This window comes from Branchiostoma belcheri, unplaced genomic scaffold (assembly GCF_001625305.1).
Source record: "Branchiostoma belcheri isolate BF01 breed outbred unplaced genomic scaffold, Haploidv18h27 scaffold134, whole genome shotgun sequence".
In the NCBI taxonomy this organism is placed as follows: Eukaryota; Metazoa; Chordata; class Leptocardii; order Amphioxiformes; family Branchiostomatidae; genus Branchiostoma; species Branchiostoma belcheri.
In genome coordinates, this window is record NW_017802758.1 from 761,480 (window position 1) to 776,831 (window position 15,352).

At 39.7% G+C, this 15,352-nt stretch overlaps 1 protein-coding gene across 1 annotated transcript; it reads right to left on the minus strand.

The window, feature by feature from the left end:
* Window positions 1–1,626: 1,626 nt before the first annotated feature.
* Window positions 1,627–14,807, minus strand: LOC109464209 (phospholipase A2 A2-actitoxin-Ucs2a-like). The gene is made up of 6 exons (XM_019761143.1): window positions 14,747–14,807; window positions 6,807–6,981; window positions 4,953–5,047; window positions 4,188–4,325; window positions 2,792–2,919; window positions 1,627–1,806 (listed from the first exon to the last, which is right to left on the minus strand). The coding sequence occupies exons 1-6, from the start codon at window positions 14,805–14,807 to the stop codon at window positions 1,627–1,629; spliced, it is 777 nt and encodes a 258-aa protein (XP_019616702.1).
* Window positions 14,808–15,352: the final 545 nt, after the last annotated feature.

Sequence of the window (15,352 nt, forward strand, 5' to 3'; positions counted from 1 at the left end):
GAGTGCAGTCTCGTTGATGAAGGGGTCCATTCCAGTAGCGATGGTCCAGAGTTCGATGCCGGCGTCCCGGGCTTTTTGAGCGTACTCTCCAGGATCCTGAATGAGGAGAATATTCAATTTTAGCTTCGTTAATAGCTGAACAGTAGAGAACAAGTGAAACCAGACCTTTGTATCACAGTGAGATTAAAAAGACGTTTCATAGTAGGCACAGATTAATAAACAAAATAAAACACGACTAGGCACCAAGGTTATGTAAAATCAGGGGAGAAAAAGATACAAATACTTTTGACCAATCAATAATTATCGATGGTGTATTCCATGCCACAATCAGGTGTGTGGTATAAAGCTTAATTCCATCAATGGCTGGCCATACATAATGTCGCATTATTTGGCCAATACAACTTTTAAAAGTGTTTGTGTCATGTCAGATTATTTATCTATTTAAATTGCCAACACTGCAATACAGTGGAAGCCCTGCCAGTTGAGCTGATGTCGGGCCCCATATTATGAAATACATACATACATAAACATACACATCATAACACAATAAAGTCACAAATCACAGAAATCTCTTATACTTACAATCCATAATCTAGGCTAATGACAGTATAAAAAAAGTAACAATATAACTCAGTATGGTAGGAGGCAAGAGGTCATTCAAATATATAATACTTCAGTATTCACAGTGTTGTAGGAATAGATGGAAGGACTGAAAGTTAGAAACGGTTCGTTGATGAAATGTACGTATGAAGATTATGGCAGATTATACAGGACAATGAGAGATTTAAAGTTTAGCATCATAGTTATTGTCTACTACGGATATCAAGGAGAAGTGTTATCTTAACGACGATCACTTGACTAGTTGTAAAGCTTGATTGACCAGAAGACTTTAAGAAATAGAAAAATGACTTCACTTACATCTTGCCAGTGTCCATCTGTGGCCACAACAGCAACCTTTCGAGCTTCTTCACGGAATTGTATCTGAATGCACACGAAGGATGCAACAACAAAAACTTACTGTATTGGATTATTGAGCAGTCTTTGTCCTTCAAACAACCCTAAATCTACATGTACACAATGTTTACTTGGTTTGCAAGTTGCACAGTGGGCAGTTTTGAAAGAAAATGTACGATGTGCTTACTCAGTTTTTTTCTTCTAATTTGCAACTTTCGACATTTAGATTTTGAAAAAAAAAATACAATGTATATAAAAAAATTTCTATGAAAAGCTGCATTATGGCGATATAAGAACGATACAAAAAGTGAATTTTCTTTTCATTTCTTGACAAAGTAAAATCAAACCCACTCCATTGCACATAGGTGCCATTCAGGGAGTAAATTTTCAAAAGCATAGCATAATAATGCACTACAAGTACACTACAAGTGTGTTTGTAAGCTGACATCCATGTTTGTTACCATGATGGCATATTGTGATGGTGATAACTAATGAATAAACGCGAGTGGGCTGCTGTAGCGCTAACCATAAATGTCAGAAATATGACAACAAAGGCACAAATATATTGAAAAGTGAGAAAAAATCACAATCACATACAAATCAAAAATTCTTAATACAAAAATGTTACATTAGGTAGCTTTAAGAAACCATATGCACCCAGCTGGCATAATGTTAATTCATAAACTGTCCTACCACTCTTGTCAAGTATCTCAAGGCAGCTTCAGTTTCGGCTTGACCTCCACTAAAGTAGAAGTCTCTAATGGCGTTCAGGAGACCAGGAGTGTCCCAACGGTAGTGGCCCAACGGTATGCCGACCTTTGGTGTGCAGTCATAATACTGGATTACACCGACCTAGAAGGGAAAGAAGAGTGCAGCACATTCATATTGTCAACGGCCAGCACCCTGAAAAGATGTACGGTTCCAAATAAGCCTGTGTACTCATCAGCGTTTGGACACGTATAAACACGACGTGGGGTCGTGTGGCGTAGCAGCAGAGTGTCCGACTAGGAACCAAAAAGTCCCGGGTTCGAGTCCTGACATGCAACCACCGATCTTGTGCCTTGGGAAATGCACTTTACACGACTTTCCTCACTTAACTCAGGTGCATTGTCACCACGTCTTGTGATTACATGTTGGAATAAAAAAAACACGATTTGCCGAAAGGACGGTGGACGTCACTCCACCATACATGGAGGGAAGTCGTGTTGACTACCTTTCCCAAGGGTACATAACATCGGGCATGTAAGGGGATCGAACCCGGGACCTTCTGGTTACTCTGCCACCTTAAATAAATGCCTCTTTGGATCTAAATTTGACATCATCTACATACGACATAAAATACATGAGCTGTATCCTTGCTTTATTAGTCAATGGGTCTATTATGATCCTTATTGTGATTTTGATGTCTGTATTGATTTACAGAAATACTGGAACTTGAAGAACTTGAAACACCATGTATTTCGGGTCAGTTCATTCACTAGCCATGGGCAAATGGGTGGTGAAATTACTGAATAAAGCGGGATTGATGGAGTGATAAGCAACTGAGCAAAAATAACATTTTACATCCATGTACAGATAAATCTTGAAAAAAACTGAAATGCATCGGGACTATTCAAAACCACAATGCCAGGAACAGCACAGGGAAAAAGAAAATAGGGTCAGGCAACTAGAAAGGTGGAAGGATAATATCAGAGGATGAACACTAAGTAAAAAGTTACAAGGAACAGAAAACCGAGAAGGGTGGAGTGAACTGGTTGTCAAATCATCTGCGGTGCCCCAAATACTAGACTAACGGATGGATGATAGATTTTAAAACATTTAAAGATACTTAACCTACCTCCGTAACGGCACCGTTGCTGAAACATTCTACGATGCGAGAGATGTAGGCTCTAGCCCTCTCAAACTCTTCTTGGCCGATACTCCAGGATCCATCAATCAGAAACATGACATCCAAGGGGCACTGGTCTGAAATTTAACAGGCACACATGTCATAAACTTCAGCATGAAAGTTCATCTGTGTTGGTAAATTACATTGAACTTCAACTTTTCTCCAACTCAAAATTTGACTCACCAGAAATTTTCGACTGAATCACTCAGTCTTCCTCAGCTATCTGACCCAAATGCTGTGGACACGTGATTTTTCCCACGTGTGACGTCAGCAAAGGGTCAAAGGTTGTCTGAAGTCGATATCGCCCCTAGTCACAGTGGATCTGGAGGGGGTCAGAATCTTGGATACCGAACAGGATCACTTCAAGAGAGGCATAAAAGAGGCCATATACATCAGGGCACTTCAACCATCGCTCAACCGGGACGGGGGGCGATATCGACTTCAGACAACCTTTGACCCTTTGCTGACGTCACACGTGGGAAAAATCACGTGTCCACAGCATTTGGGTCAGATAGCTGAGGAAGACTGGTTGATTCAGTCGAAAATTTCTGGTGAGTCAAATTTTGAGTTGGAGAAAAGTTTAAGTTTTTCATAATGTCATAAACTTGACTACTTTAGGCATTAATCTGCTCAGTTTGTAATTGTTGCTACTAGCAATCATTGATATCTTTTTCCTAACAAATTGAAACCACATGCTGAAAGTGCCACAGGCAAACATCACATCGTTCAAAGGGCCTCTGCAGTACCAGGGCCCGCGGTTCTGTGGAACCAACTTTCCAAGGAGCAAAGACAGCTCCCAACTTTAACATCTTTCAAAGACTCTTTGTGAGTGGGACTTGAGTGGTAAATGGTTTTACGATCGTTGTGTATGTTGAATTGAAGTTGAAATTGTAATGTATATTCTTATTGTGTGTTTTCTTATGTATATTGTGTATTTTATATATGTAACCTGAAAACCAGCTCAGTAGACCTGAGCGCACTACTCTGGTTAAATTATATAAATGAAATGGATGAATGAGAAGTTGGTTCTTTCGTGAGTTGGCGTAAACTAAACAAATGCAAGAACTTTTATCGTACGTGTATGGTATTGAAGTAATCTTTTTTTCTAAAGCTACTCTGTATACAGATTATTTTCAGGTTCAGGTACATGTTTAACTTCTCGGTTGTTAATATAAAATATGGTTTATAAGGAATAGTAATTTTTTCTGTCCTGCCTAAATGTCTAAACTTGGGAACATAATCTGTATACAGCATCAGGGGATCTTCTATATTCTGCACTTTCATCAAAACAATGAAAGTTATCCTCCATTAGAAATGTGGAACGTAAAAAATATGAGGGACTTACTAGTAGTAGTACTAGTACCGCTGTCGACAGTGCTGCAGGGTTTCTTCTCCGTATACTCGCTAAGGTGGGCAAAGAAGCACAGAGCGGACACCCGGTCACACTCACACACCGCCCGTTCATTGGAGCCAGGGGGGTCCTCTGTGGTGATAGATTTAATTAGTTTTATTACTATCCTGAATTTGTATTATAAAGTTGTTTTTTTTTATTCACGACCAAATGCATTTGCTTAACACTGTAACAATGTATATTGTTAACATTATAAGGTAACAATGACAATAGAAAAGCTCTGTATTCTCGCTGGTTCTAACCCCTCCCTTGGGCGGGGCCGTGGCCACCTGTTCGAACACGTACGAGCGCACGTGCCTGCGTCGTGTTAGAACAGATGATCTATACCGGTACCGTTCGAGGGAAGGGGCTCTAGAACCGACCAGTTGAGTTCAAGCTTTCACTGAGAGTGGTTGCGTATTCTTACAGCACTGGACTCTATTCTGGTACGTGACGTCAGTAATTGATGGAACTTGTCAGGGAGTTTATATCGTCCACCGTCTGCATAAAGCTATATGAAACATATATGACCTCCTTTATACCCCTTAAAACGTAGTCTACTTAAACGTAGTCCTTTTAATTATCCTAATGAAGACCACATTGGTCGTTGAAAATCTGGTCCTTATGTACCATTTGTGTTGTAATACAATTTACTTAGATGAACTTCCACGATAGAACACAGATGAACTTCCATGGTAAAACAGTATTGTGTGTACGTACGACAAGTCACGGATCCAGGGCTTGCGATATAGGTGTATGTGGTGATTTTCGGCAAAGACGTTGAATCATAACATTGGTCATGGTCTTGGCAGCACCTATAGAGAAGTTAAGAAAGAAATTCTTAACCAGTCGATACTACAGCTTTGTATGCTTGAAATCATGCAAGGCATGATTTCAAGGACAAAGATCACTTTTTGGGGAATTTTCACCCCAAATCCTGTTTCCAACATAAGGTGATTTGTTTGTTTGCTTGTTTGTTTGTTTGTTCGTTTACGATCTCCATTAGTATGAATTTCACACTACTTTTCCTGGAGTCCGTAGTGAATAATCAGATAAGTATGTGTACCATCGCACACCCGGGCATGCTCTACTCTTTTTCGAAAGCTGTGGTGGGTTCTTTTACGTGCCTGGGGTGTGGCTCTCCCTAAACACGGGACCTCCATTTAACGTCCTATCCGAGGGACGTCCCTAACCAAAGCTAGGTACTCATTTTCACCTGAGTGAAGTGAGGAAAGTGCATTTTTCAAGGACACATGGTTGGTGACATTTCGACCAGAGGAGTCGAACCCGGACCTCTTGGTTCAAGGCCGAACACTATACGGCTACATATACCAGTCCCGCGCAAATTAGAATGATATTTGACGCTAAGGCCACATCAATTTCTTGGTTAACGGATTCGCCCGCTTAGTTTTTTTTCTGATTTGCAAAAAAAAAAAATTCAGAATCAACTGCAAAATGCTCATATTTTGCCCTGAACAATTGAAAACAATCCTTTTCTTCCTAGTTGCTACATGTACAGTTATTCCATCTTTCAATGCAATATTATCATTAAAAGTTCAAAATTCATTGTTTAAATTTTGAACCAGCCTGGTGTGTTGACTTCATGGCTCCTATCGTACCATTTTGGGCCATAATAGGTTCGCCCGCCCGCTCCATTATTTTCCTAGAAAAATCCGTTAACAAAGAAATCAAATTGGTGTGGCCTAATCGATGTTCACGGCTTAGTCAGCCAGACAGAGTTGAGAAAATCATACATAAGATAGATTATTCTACAGGTAATCTTCTAATACCCACGATCAATGAGACAAATAAATAAGACAAAGGTTCTTGATTCTCACGTCGGTATGATATCTCCGAATTCTTGTTGTTGCATGTGAGTCAAAGACTAGTATGATGTACAAAATGACTAATATACTGGTGGATGTACCAGCTACCAACGTATAATACCACCTAATAAAAATGAACAAGAAATAGCCATGTCGTCAAATACCGGAGTTATGAACCAAGGGTTGAGGTGTTCAAAAACACATTTATTCCTAGACCTATAATAGTAGAGTGGAACTCTCTGCCACCAAGTACAGTAGGGACGTCCTCTCTAAATAGCTTTAAACATGGTTTAGGTTGAGATGTTCAAAGACCAGGTATGACAAGTCCTTTTGTGTAATATAACCGCGTTGCTGTAAAGCGGTTATGTGGGCTGTACTGATACAAATCCGGATACAGGCACAGTATGATAACGCTACTATTTTGTTATGTTCACCGAAGGAAAACATATTGTTTTTGCTACCGTAACGTTAAACTTTCCTCTTCTTCTTCTGTTCCAAACACTGACCTATGACCTGACCAATGACATGGTTTGTTGACGTCTGTCACCCTGGTAACTAGTGTTGGATTACATAATGTTGCAATTTTATATTAGGGGGGATTTATACTCCTGTGTGACTATATATAATGAATGTATATGTACGTATTTGAGTAAGAATTAGCAGAAAAGACCACATGCGAAGGTAAACATTATGCATTTGCTTTGCAAATGTTACCTTTCTAGTTTTAAATCGATGTGCACATACGTACTTGTCTATGTTGTCCACAGGTGTTCCCGACCCGCCCAATCCGCAGTAGCAGCCGTAGTCATTGAAGTCCAGCGGGTTCCGTCCCGTCACCGCGTGTATCATCATGCCGTACTGGACAAAGCTCCTCTTCTGTCTGTGCCGAACATGGAGCTTACCGCCTGACACAGAGGCTGGGTCTGAAAAGAGAAGGCGACATATATTCGACTAATTGTAAATGTAGTTATCATTTTTTGATAGTGAAACAACTGAACACTACTTTCTACATTGTACACTTTATTCCAGTCAAAGAAGTACTCTGTTATCATCTCTCTCCAACATAGTAGAGCTACAGCATCTCAATGACAGTTCGCTATGTTCCGTACTACTTCGAGCGTCCACATCACTCTCACACCTGCAAAAATGTAATGTTTTTGATGTAGTTCAAAACTTTATTTACTGTACGGGCAGATTCTCGTAATTGATAGATCACCAACTTGTCTTTGTATTTATCTTGGTCTTATCCACCTTGTAATTATGCATGTATCTTGTCAATATGTTTTATACACGTTGTATGTTTTTTAGTAGAAGGAATTCTATAAGCATATTTTGCTTTCTGCCCAATACTCAATTAATATACGTGAATAAAGTATTTGACTACAATTCGTCTGCGCCAACCGAATAACCGTTCGGCAGGTTCGATCATGGTTGGCTAATTTTAGGCCGTTCGTCAGCAGAACACAGGCGAACCATTCAGAACTAAGGCACCAGTGTTAGGGCGTAGTCAGGGGTCGAATTTGACTCAAATTCGTTTTGATTCTTTAAGAAAGTTAAGAGTGGCCTAAATGTGATCATAGTGGTTCCGAAAATCAGCCGAACCAAGTCGGCTGGTGCTTGGGAGAAAATTCTGTGGAGGGTTGTGAATGTATGACAGTAACTCATTAGCTCGACTTCACCATTGAGTTTAAGTTAGAAGAGGGTAATATAGAGAGATCTCAATAAGCAAGGTATGGAAAAAGGGATTATAAACATATAAAAAAAAGAGGGAAACAACTTCCGCACTAATGTTAATTCCTACGTATTCCATGCAGAGGTTGTGATATGTTATTGTGTACTTAACCCTTGTCCTGCTGGCATTTTTTACACAATATTTTCAAATAATTTGATGTTTTAATCGGGTCACAGACCCTTGACTTCTTTTGCCCTGCGGTGGCGTAGTTACTTCCGCATTCGTTGCGTTTCGCTGCGGTGTGATGTGTTCCACGAGAAACACCCCTAAACCGTTCATATACGAGGCACTATGTAGATAGTACTGTATGCGCAACCCATACATATTATATACATGGGCCCCGCAGAACAAGGGTTTCAAATCTGCATTTAATTCCATTGATTCAGAAGAAAATGCCAGTATAGACCAAAGCTAATAGTCTAGTGCATAGTATATGAACACATTTAGGACATAGAAAAAGTGATGTTCGTCCTCAATTAGCTCTGAATAAAATGGACAAACTCTTTGGTCGATGTAGTATTTTTTTATCTCTCGGTTTCTATACTTATTTTGTGACAGCCACACAAGGTAGCTGCGTACATTAAATTCAGTGTCACGTTGTTTGCTCTTTGTGTTGGCGTTGGTGTGTACACAGACAGATCCACTGCGTTTTACAGCTTTATTCTATAGTGTTAGTAACTTACAGGAGTGCGTGTACTCCAAGTCGGATGGAGAAGAGAGCTCATCATAAAAGGTCATCTGTGTTGGTAATAACCATAGTAAAACATTGAACTTCATTCTAACACACAGGTAACAGAGCGATCAAATTTTCAACGACCACTGTCGCCTTCATCAGGATAATTAATGACCAATCACTTTACAACGTGATCTCGCGAGGGTTACGGTTTACAAAAACGTGACCTTATTAACACGAGAATTTACTTATATGTGACGTAAGCTATTGATCAAAAGTGTCAGGGAGTTTATATCGTCCACCATCTCTATTAAGTGAAGTAAATTCTCGTGTAAATTAGGTCACGAGTTTGTAAACCGTAACTCTCGTGAGATCACGTTGGGAAGTGATTGGTCATTAATTATCCTGATGAAGGCGACAGTGGTCGTTGACAATTTGATCGCTCTGTCACCTGTGTGTTGGAATAAAGTTCAATGTTTTACTAAGATGAAAACTCGTATTTCTTCAACAGGAGTCATTGCGAGCGCACTTTATTCAGTATCCATGTATGCAGGGAGGGGTGTTATAATCTGTCTTACTTGTACTTCCTGTAACACCAAGGACCTCATGGAAAAGCTAAAAGGATTTTTAAAGTACTTTGCAACTAGAATCCATACAAGGAGACCCTCATCAAAGAAGACCGTAAGGTCACAGTCGGATGTAGAACCTCGTGCCTGTTTCATCACCTTTGTAGGATTAGATCTATTCACCAGTTTCCCATCCCCAGAATGCAACGCGAAACAGGGAGACTAGCCTCATTTGCATAGGGCCGGAAGGCATCGGAATGATCCCGGTGACGTTAAACAGCTTGTTTTCAGTGTGTTTTGAGGTGTTAGGTCATTTTATACTCAAGGTTTACCAAATTACTATGGGTCGAATCTGACAACAAATAGAAAATGATTTTTTTTTTTGGAATGAATTGTTTGTAACGTTAAAGTGGTAACGCTATATGATGCTGTAACGTTACAAACCACATGTTCCATGTTGAAAATAACATCAAAACTTCTTTCTCTATTTGTTGTCAGATTCGACCCATAGTAATTTAATCAATGTTGAGCATAAAATGTCCAAACACCTCAGAACACAGTTTTTCAGTGTTTTTTGAGGTGTTAGGTCATTTTATACTCAAGGTTAATTAAATTACTATGGGTCGAATCTGACAACAAATAGAAAATGATTTTTTTTTTGAATGAATTGTTTGTAACGTTAAAGTGGTAACGCTATATGATGCTGTAACGTTACAAACCACATGTTCCATGTTGAAAATAACATCAAAACTTCATTCTCTATTTGTTGTCAGATTCGACCCATAGTAATTTAATCAATGTTGAGCATAAAATGTCCAAACACCTCAGAACACAGTAAAAAGCAAGCTGTTTAACGTCAACAGGATCATTCCGATGCCTTCCTATCCTATGCAAATGAGGTTAAACCCCCTGTTTTCGCGTTGCATTCTGAGGATGGGAATAGGAAAATAGAATGGGCATAGAAATCATTAAAGAGATGGCAACAAAGGGACTGGTTACCCGTGTCAATCTACCTGTCAGGACAACGTTAATTCAAGGCTCATGAAACTACTTCATTATTTAGTCACCCCATCCTTTTGTACAGAATCTTTAGGGCAACAAGGCTGTCAGAACTATGAAACACAATACAAAAATATATAGAATGTATAGAATATAACACAGCATCCTAATCAACAAAGTAAATGCTCTTAGTATAATACATAACGAAGTGGGACTTGGAGACTACATTATGTTTTTTAGTATATTTTTTCATCCGTTATAAACGATGGGAGATACACATATTTTCTTTTAAATGGTTTTTCTTTTCTCTCAACAACGTACAATATTTAAATATTACAACATGTCCAAGTATTTTTGTTGGAATCTCACCGTTTTTTGTAACATAGTTTATTGATCAGTCCCGTCAGCTTTTTTATATATCTGTTTCACCTGTCCATTGATTTATCATAGTATTCAATTTCAATATGTTATCTGTGCTATGCTTGTTGTATGTATTATGTATTGTCTGGTGGCGACATGAATATAAGTGTATCTTGAGTGTGTCGCCACCTAGTCTTGTCATTATACGTTTCAATAAAAAAAAGATGGGAGAACCGAGAGAACTGCTTTTATATTCAATATGGTTTGTACAACACCTTAATATTGAAAAAAAAATGAATTGACGCGTAATTCAAGCAATCTTTCATTTCGTCATTGGAGTTTTTGCATTGCTTTGGCTGAAATTTGAATGTAAACAGCATAGAGTTTGGCAGGGCAGGGTATCTCCAGCTTCTTACAAATAAATCTTGAAAATAATGGGAAAGAGGAACAAACTTGCCAAGCTCACCTTATGTGAATTGCATTAATGCCATAAAAACAACATATGACAAGTGTCCATAGGCAACAATCTTCTATTTTGCAGATTGGGAACAGCCAAATCCCCGACCGAGAGCTTGTATAAGCACAAGCTACATACGATTAACAACACGACAATCTAAGCAGATAAACAACGTCATCTTTCATAACAATATCTTTCATTTGCTACATATATTTTTTTTTATTTGACAAGGTATCGTAGCAGGTAAAAACTATAAGTTACAATTCCAACAGATACTCGCAACGATTATACACAACGACGATCTAATATCTGCTTATAGAACCTCGCCAACCAGACAACTACCAGTACTTAAACCTACGGCATATTCCACAGGATTTTAAATATAGGGGGCGTTTCTGAAGCAAGTGCTTCTGAAATATTATTGACCACGAAAACAGCTACCGTAATAGTAAAAATAAAGATACGGGCATCATCCCGCACATGCCTGCAGACCACATATCAAATTACATGCTGATAAAACAAAAATGAAAACAAAGAGAACCGTAAGATTTACCTAAAAAAACTCCTTCAAGGAGTAAAAAGCAGAGGATGCACATTGGCCATAATTTGGTCACGTATATAAGGCAGGGTTTTTACTCCGTGGCAGTACCGCATTCTCATCAGTTGTTAACTCCGATGTATTATCACTTACCCAAAACTTCATCACCACGTCCTCTTTGCCATCATTTATCATTGGGTGGGGAACCGGACCTGCGCTCTTGAATTTCCTGTATCTACTGTTTTTGCCTGTCTTAAAGTTGCGGGTTTTTTTTCTTTATTATATGTATTTATTTCAGTGGTGCCGTCAACATAAGTGCTTTCCACTTGAGTGCGGCACCACCATGTCCTGTACCTTTTTCTATGTCAATGATTAAAAAAAAATAAGGCAGGGTATTTAACGTTAGTTTTCCACGGTGTCCAATTCCTGGACGTAAACAACATGGTGAGGATGCCCCTCGTCAGCTTATCACAGAAACCTTGAAAACATATCCGTGGGTTCAAACTGGAGAGATTTAGATATTGATTTCTACCAAAGCACTTACGTATCAACACGACTCAACTGTTTACTGTCAATACAAAACAGCCGGGGTGACATGATACAAATCTATATGATACTGAGCAGAAAAGAATGGGTCCAGCGTGAAATCTTTTCAGAGACCAGGAACATTTAATCAACTCTAGACCACATTTATGAGCTCACGGTGCCTGCTGTGTCCCAAACCGTGCCCGTCCCATTCCGTGCCTGAGCGGGCACAGAACGGGACACAGCCTGACTGTCCAGAACCGTGTCCGGAAGCGCTGTCAATCAGAGTGATTGGCGGGAACCTAAGCATTCACGCCCACGTCTTCTTATATGGTTAGATTACGTGAGATTTTGTGAGTCTGTGTACAGCATGTGCTTTTAACACAACTTAGTCTTATGTACGTGGTCGACATGAACTTAGATAATAATATACAGAGACTAGTTAATACAAGAAAGAAACTCGCTTGGGACACATCTTATGAGAACTGTGTTCAGTCCCCTAGCATGCAATGGGGCAGCCTTAAATAATACGTGTCCAGAACTGTATATGTTTGCGGTCAGGCACGGTTCTGGATAGTCCCCTGCGTGTCCCAGAATGTAGATTTTCCCCAGGCACGGTCTGGGACACACGTCAAGTGTCCCAAACCATGCCGACAAGGCATCCGCGTGTCCCGAACTGTGCTCAGTTCCCAGGCACGGTTCGGGACACGCGCCGAGTGTCCCAGACCGTCCCCGGGCATGGTTTGGGACACGGCCATTGCGTGGCCAAACACTTTGTTTATCTACAAGCTGATTTGCTCTAGCCTGTCGTGCATACGCGTCAGGACTATCCAGATCCGTGTGTGGGGTTGATAGATAAGCACTGTCTTGTTTCCGATTCCAGGACTGAGCTTGGGTCAGTCTGCTTTCTTGGGTATACTACGTGCTGTGTTGTATCAAGAACTGTGTTCGCACTGTGTTGCAGAATGATACAAGACACCCTGTTTGGACACTACATGTAAGTCGTAGACCAGCGTGAAATGTAAAAATGTACCTTACAGAGCAAGGATTACACCGATTCTTTCTTATTCTTTCCGCGACAAAAAACAAAGATGGCGGCCTAAAACAGTAAACAACACCACGAGAAGGCTCCTCCCTCAAAACAATAAGCTCCACCCCCAAAGCACGGAATGGGACAAGGCCCTTATGTGTCCTGAACTGTGTCCGGTCAGGCACGGTTCGGGACAGTCCCCGCGTGTCCCAGAATGTAGATTTACCCCAGGCACGGTTTGGGACATAACAGTGCCCATTGCTAAAGCCCCAGTACGTAGGTAGTCCATTCCAGTGGAAACTATACCTACATGCATGGAATTCTTTACCAAAAATCAGATCTATACAAACATATTAACTATTGCTGAAACTATTAATACGTAGCTGTAACCCGACCGTCCTCACTTCTACCTCTTGAAAGTCGGCTTAGACCGAAGAGTCTCTGTATCTGTATCTGTATCTGTATATAGCCGGTATAAATGCCTTTCGGCGTTACACACCAGACTACGAAAACAGGAGTATTGAGGTCAATTGGCTTTTCCCGTTTGTAAAAGGTAAAACTTACGGTTCCCTTTGTTTTATCAGCAGGCATGCCCGTGATGACGCCTGTATCTTTATTTTTACCGTTACGGTAGCTGTTTTCGTAATCGGTACCTGGTTTCGTAGTCTGTACATCAGTTTTAAGGTTGAATAAAGGTTAAAAAATTGGATTGTTTACCAAAAATTGTTGTGACACGGATTAGACGAGGCTGGACGAACTCCAGGGCAACATGAAGTGCATGACAGGAACTGACGGTGGTACGACACTTTACACTTTCTTTTAACAAAGATCTCAAGGGTAATCTGAAGGTGTGGCTTGATTTCAAACTTTACATAGACTTGTTTACTTAAGTTTGAAGATGTCAAATGCAATGGCTTCTTGACGTACCAAAGGCAACATGGAGGTAGAATGGTCCGTTATGTCTCATGATTTTGTATCGTGCAATCATAGAGGGATTCCTTTCTGTACCGTCTAGAAATTCGAAGCCTTTTCTTTAGGAACAGTTCGTTTAGAAGCTTAGTGACAAAGACGGTAGGTGGTGCTTAGTGACAACGGGATTGTGTTCATGGTATAGTGTCAAAATCCCTGCCACCATTTTACAATGAAATGACATGTCGACACAGCATGTAAATACAGCAGAAATTTAACAATCGGTATTTGTTATGCACCATGATAGTGATGATTAACATGACATCAACAAAGTATGAAGGAAAACTATATAGCCATAAGGTTGCAGTTGTCTTAGTCTGTTCAGCGTATCATACAATTTAGGAAGCCACGAGTGACCTTGTATAAGTGAAAATACATAAAAAAATCATAAGAGTAGATCTCTGTAAGACTAAAAAGGCCTCAACCAAGTTGGAAAAAAAACTCGTGCAACTTAGGCATCATCACAGCCGACAGAGCGAAGTGAAATCTTATTACACAAATACCCATACAGCAACCACAATAATATAAAAAAGGAAAAATCGTCAACAGAATAATGCTAGATATTAAACTAGAAATCGACGGCATTAATAATATAGTCATTGTACAACCAGGTTTGAATGCAACCATGCGAATCCAACTTTTTGTTAGGGTTAATACAATACAAATACACTTTTCTCACTAGAAAAGTTTGTCTCATTTTTAGAATTTAAAATGTTTGTTTAGTTTGCGAAATATTTTGTGAAGTGTTGTCCCCACCTTTTTTTCTGTTTCAAAGACAAACATAATTATTATTTTTAAAAGTTTTTTTGGTGAGTTTTTGCAATGATTTTTTCACCTACCGGCATTTGTCTCGATGTTGAATACTGTCGACGCGCAAATCACAAGTAGTAATTTCAACATGTTGCCACCGTATAGCTCTCTCGTCCTGCAATTAAACAAAAACATGAATAAAAGGCCACAAAAGTAAAGCATCGCCACAAGACAGCATCAGACGTCTTGTAGAATGCATTGTGACAGGTGTAGTAAAAAGCCATACGAAATGCTGTATCAATCAACACACCGATAGTAAGACAAGATAAAGGAAATACGGTTAAATGAAAAATAAAGCGAAATCCCAGAGAAATTCAAGAAAAGTTATGAAATCAACAAATCTATCCACTCATGAAATACAGCATATCCTGAAATAGAAACGTTTTACCTCACCTGGGGACATACAGTTGTTGGGGACTAAAATGAGCCGTTACGTGGCAAAGTCAGGCCTTATATTATATCATATCAAAGACAGAAATGATCAGGTGACACTATTGATTTTTGACAAAGGGAGGAGCTACATGTAGCCTCCTTCGCAGTCTTGTTTGGCGTGGGCGTAATTTTTTCTCTGAGCGACTCGAGTAATATGCCGCCGCGAAGGACGATTTGCTGCCGAGGGACTTTTGCCATGGAGA

Coding starts and splice junctions, on each gene's coding strand:
- LOC109464209 (XM_019761143.1), bottom strand. CDS start 14,807: ATGTTGAAATTACTACTTGTGATTTGCGCGTCGACAGTATTCAACATC. Junction 2,920..4,187: donor CGGTACTAGTACTACTACTA/GTAAGTCCCTCA, acceptor GTTAAATTTCAG/ACCAGTGCCCCTTGGATGTC. Junction 1,807..2,791: donor GCAACGGTGCCGTTACGGAG/GTAGGTTAAGTA, acceptor TTTCCCTTCTAG/GTCGGTGTAATCCAGTATTA.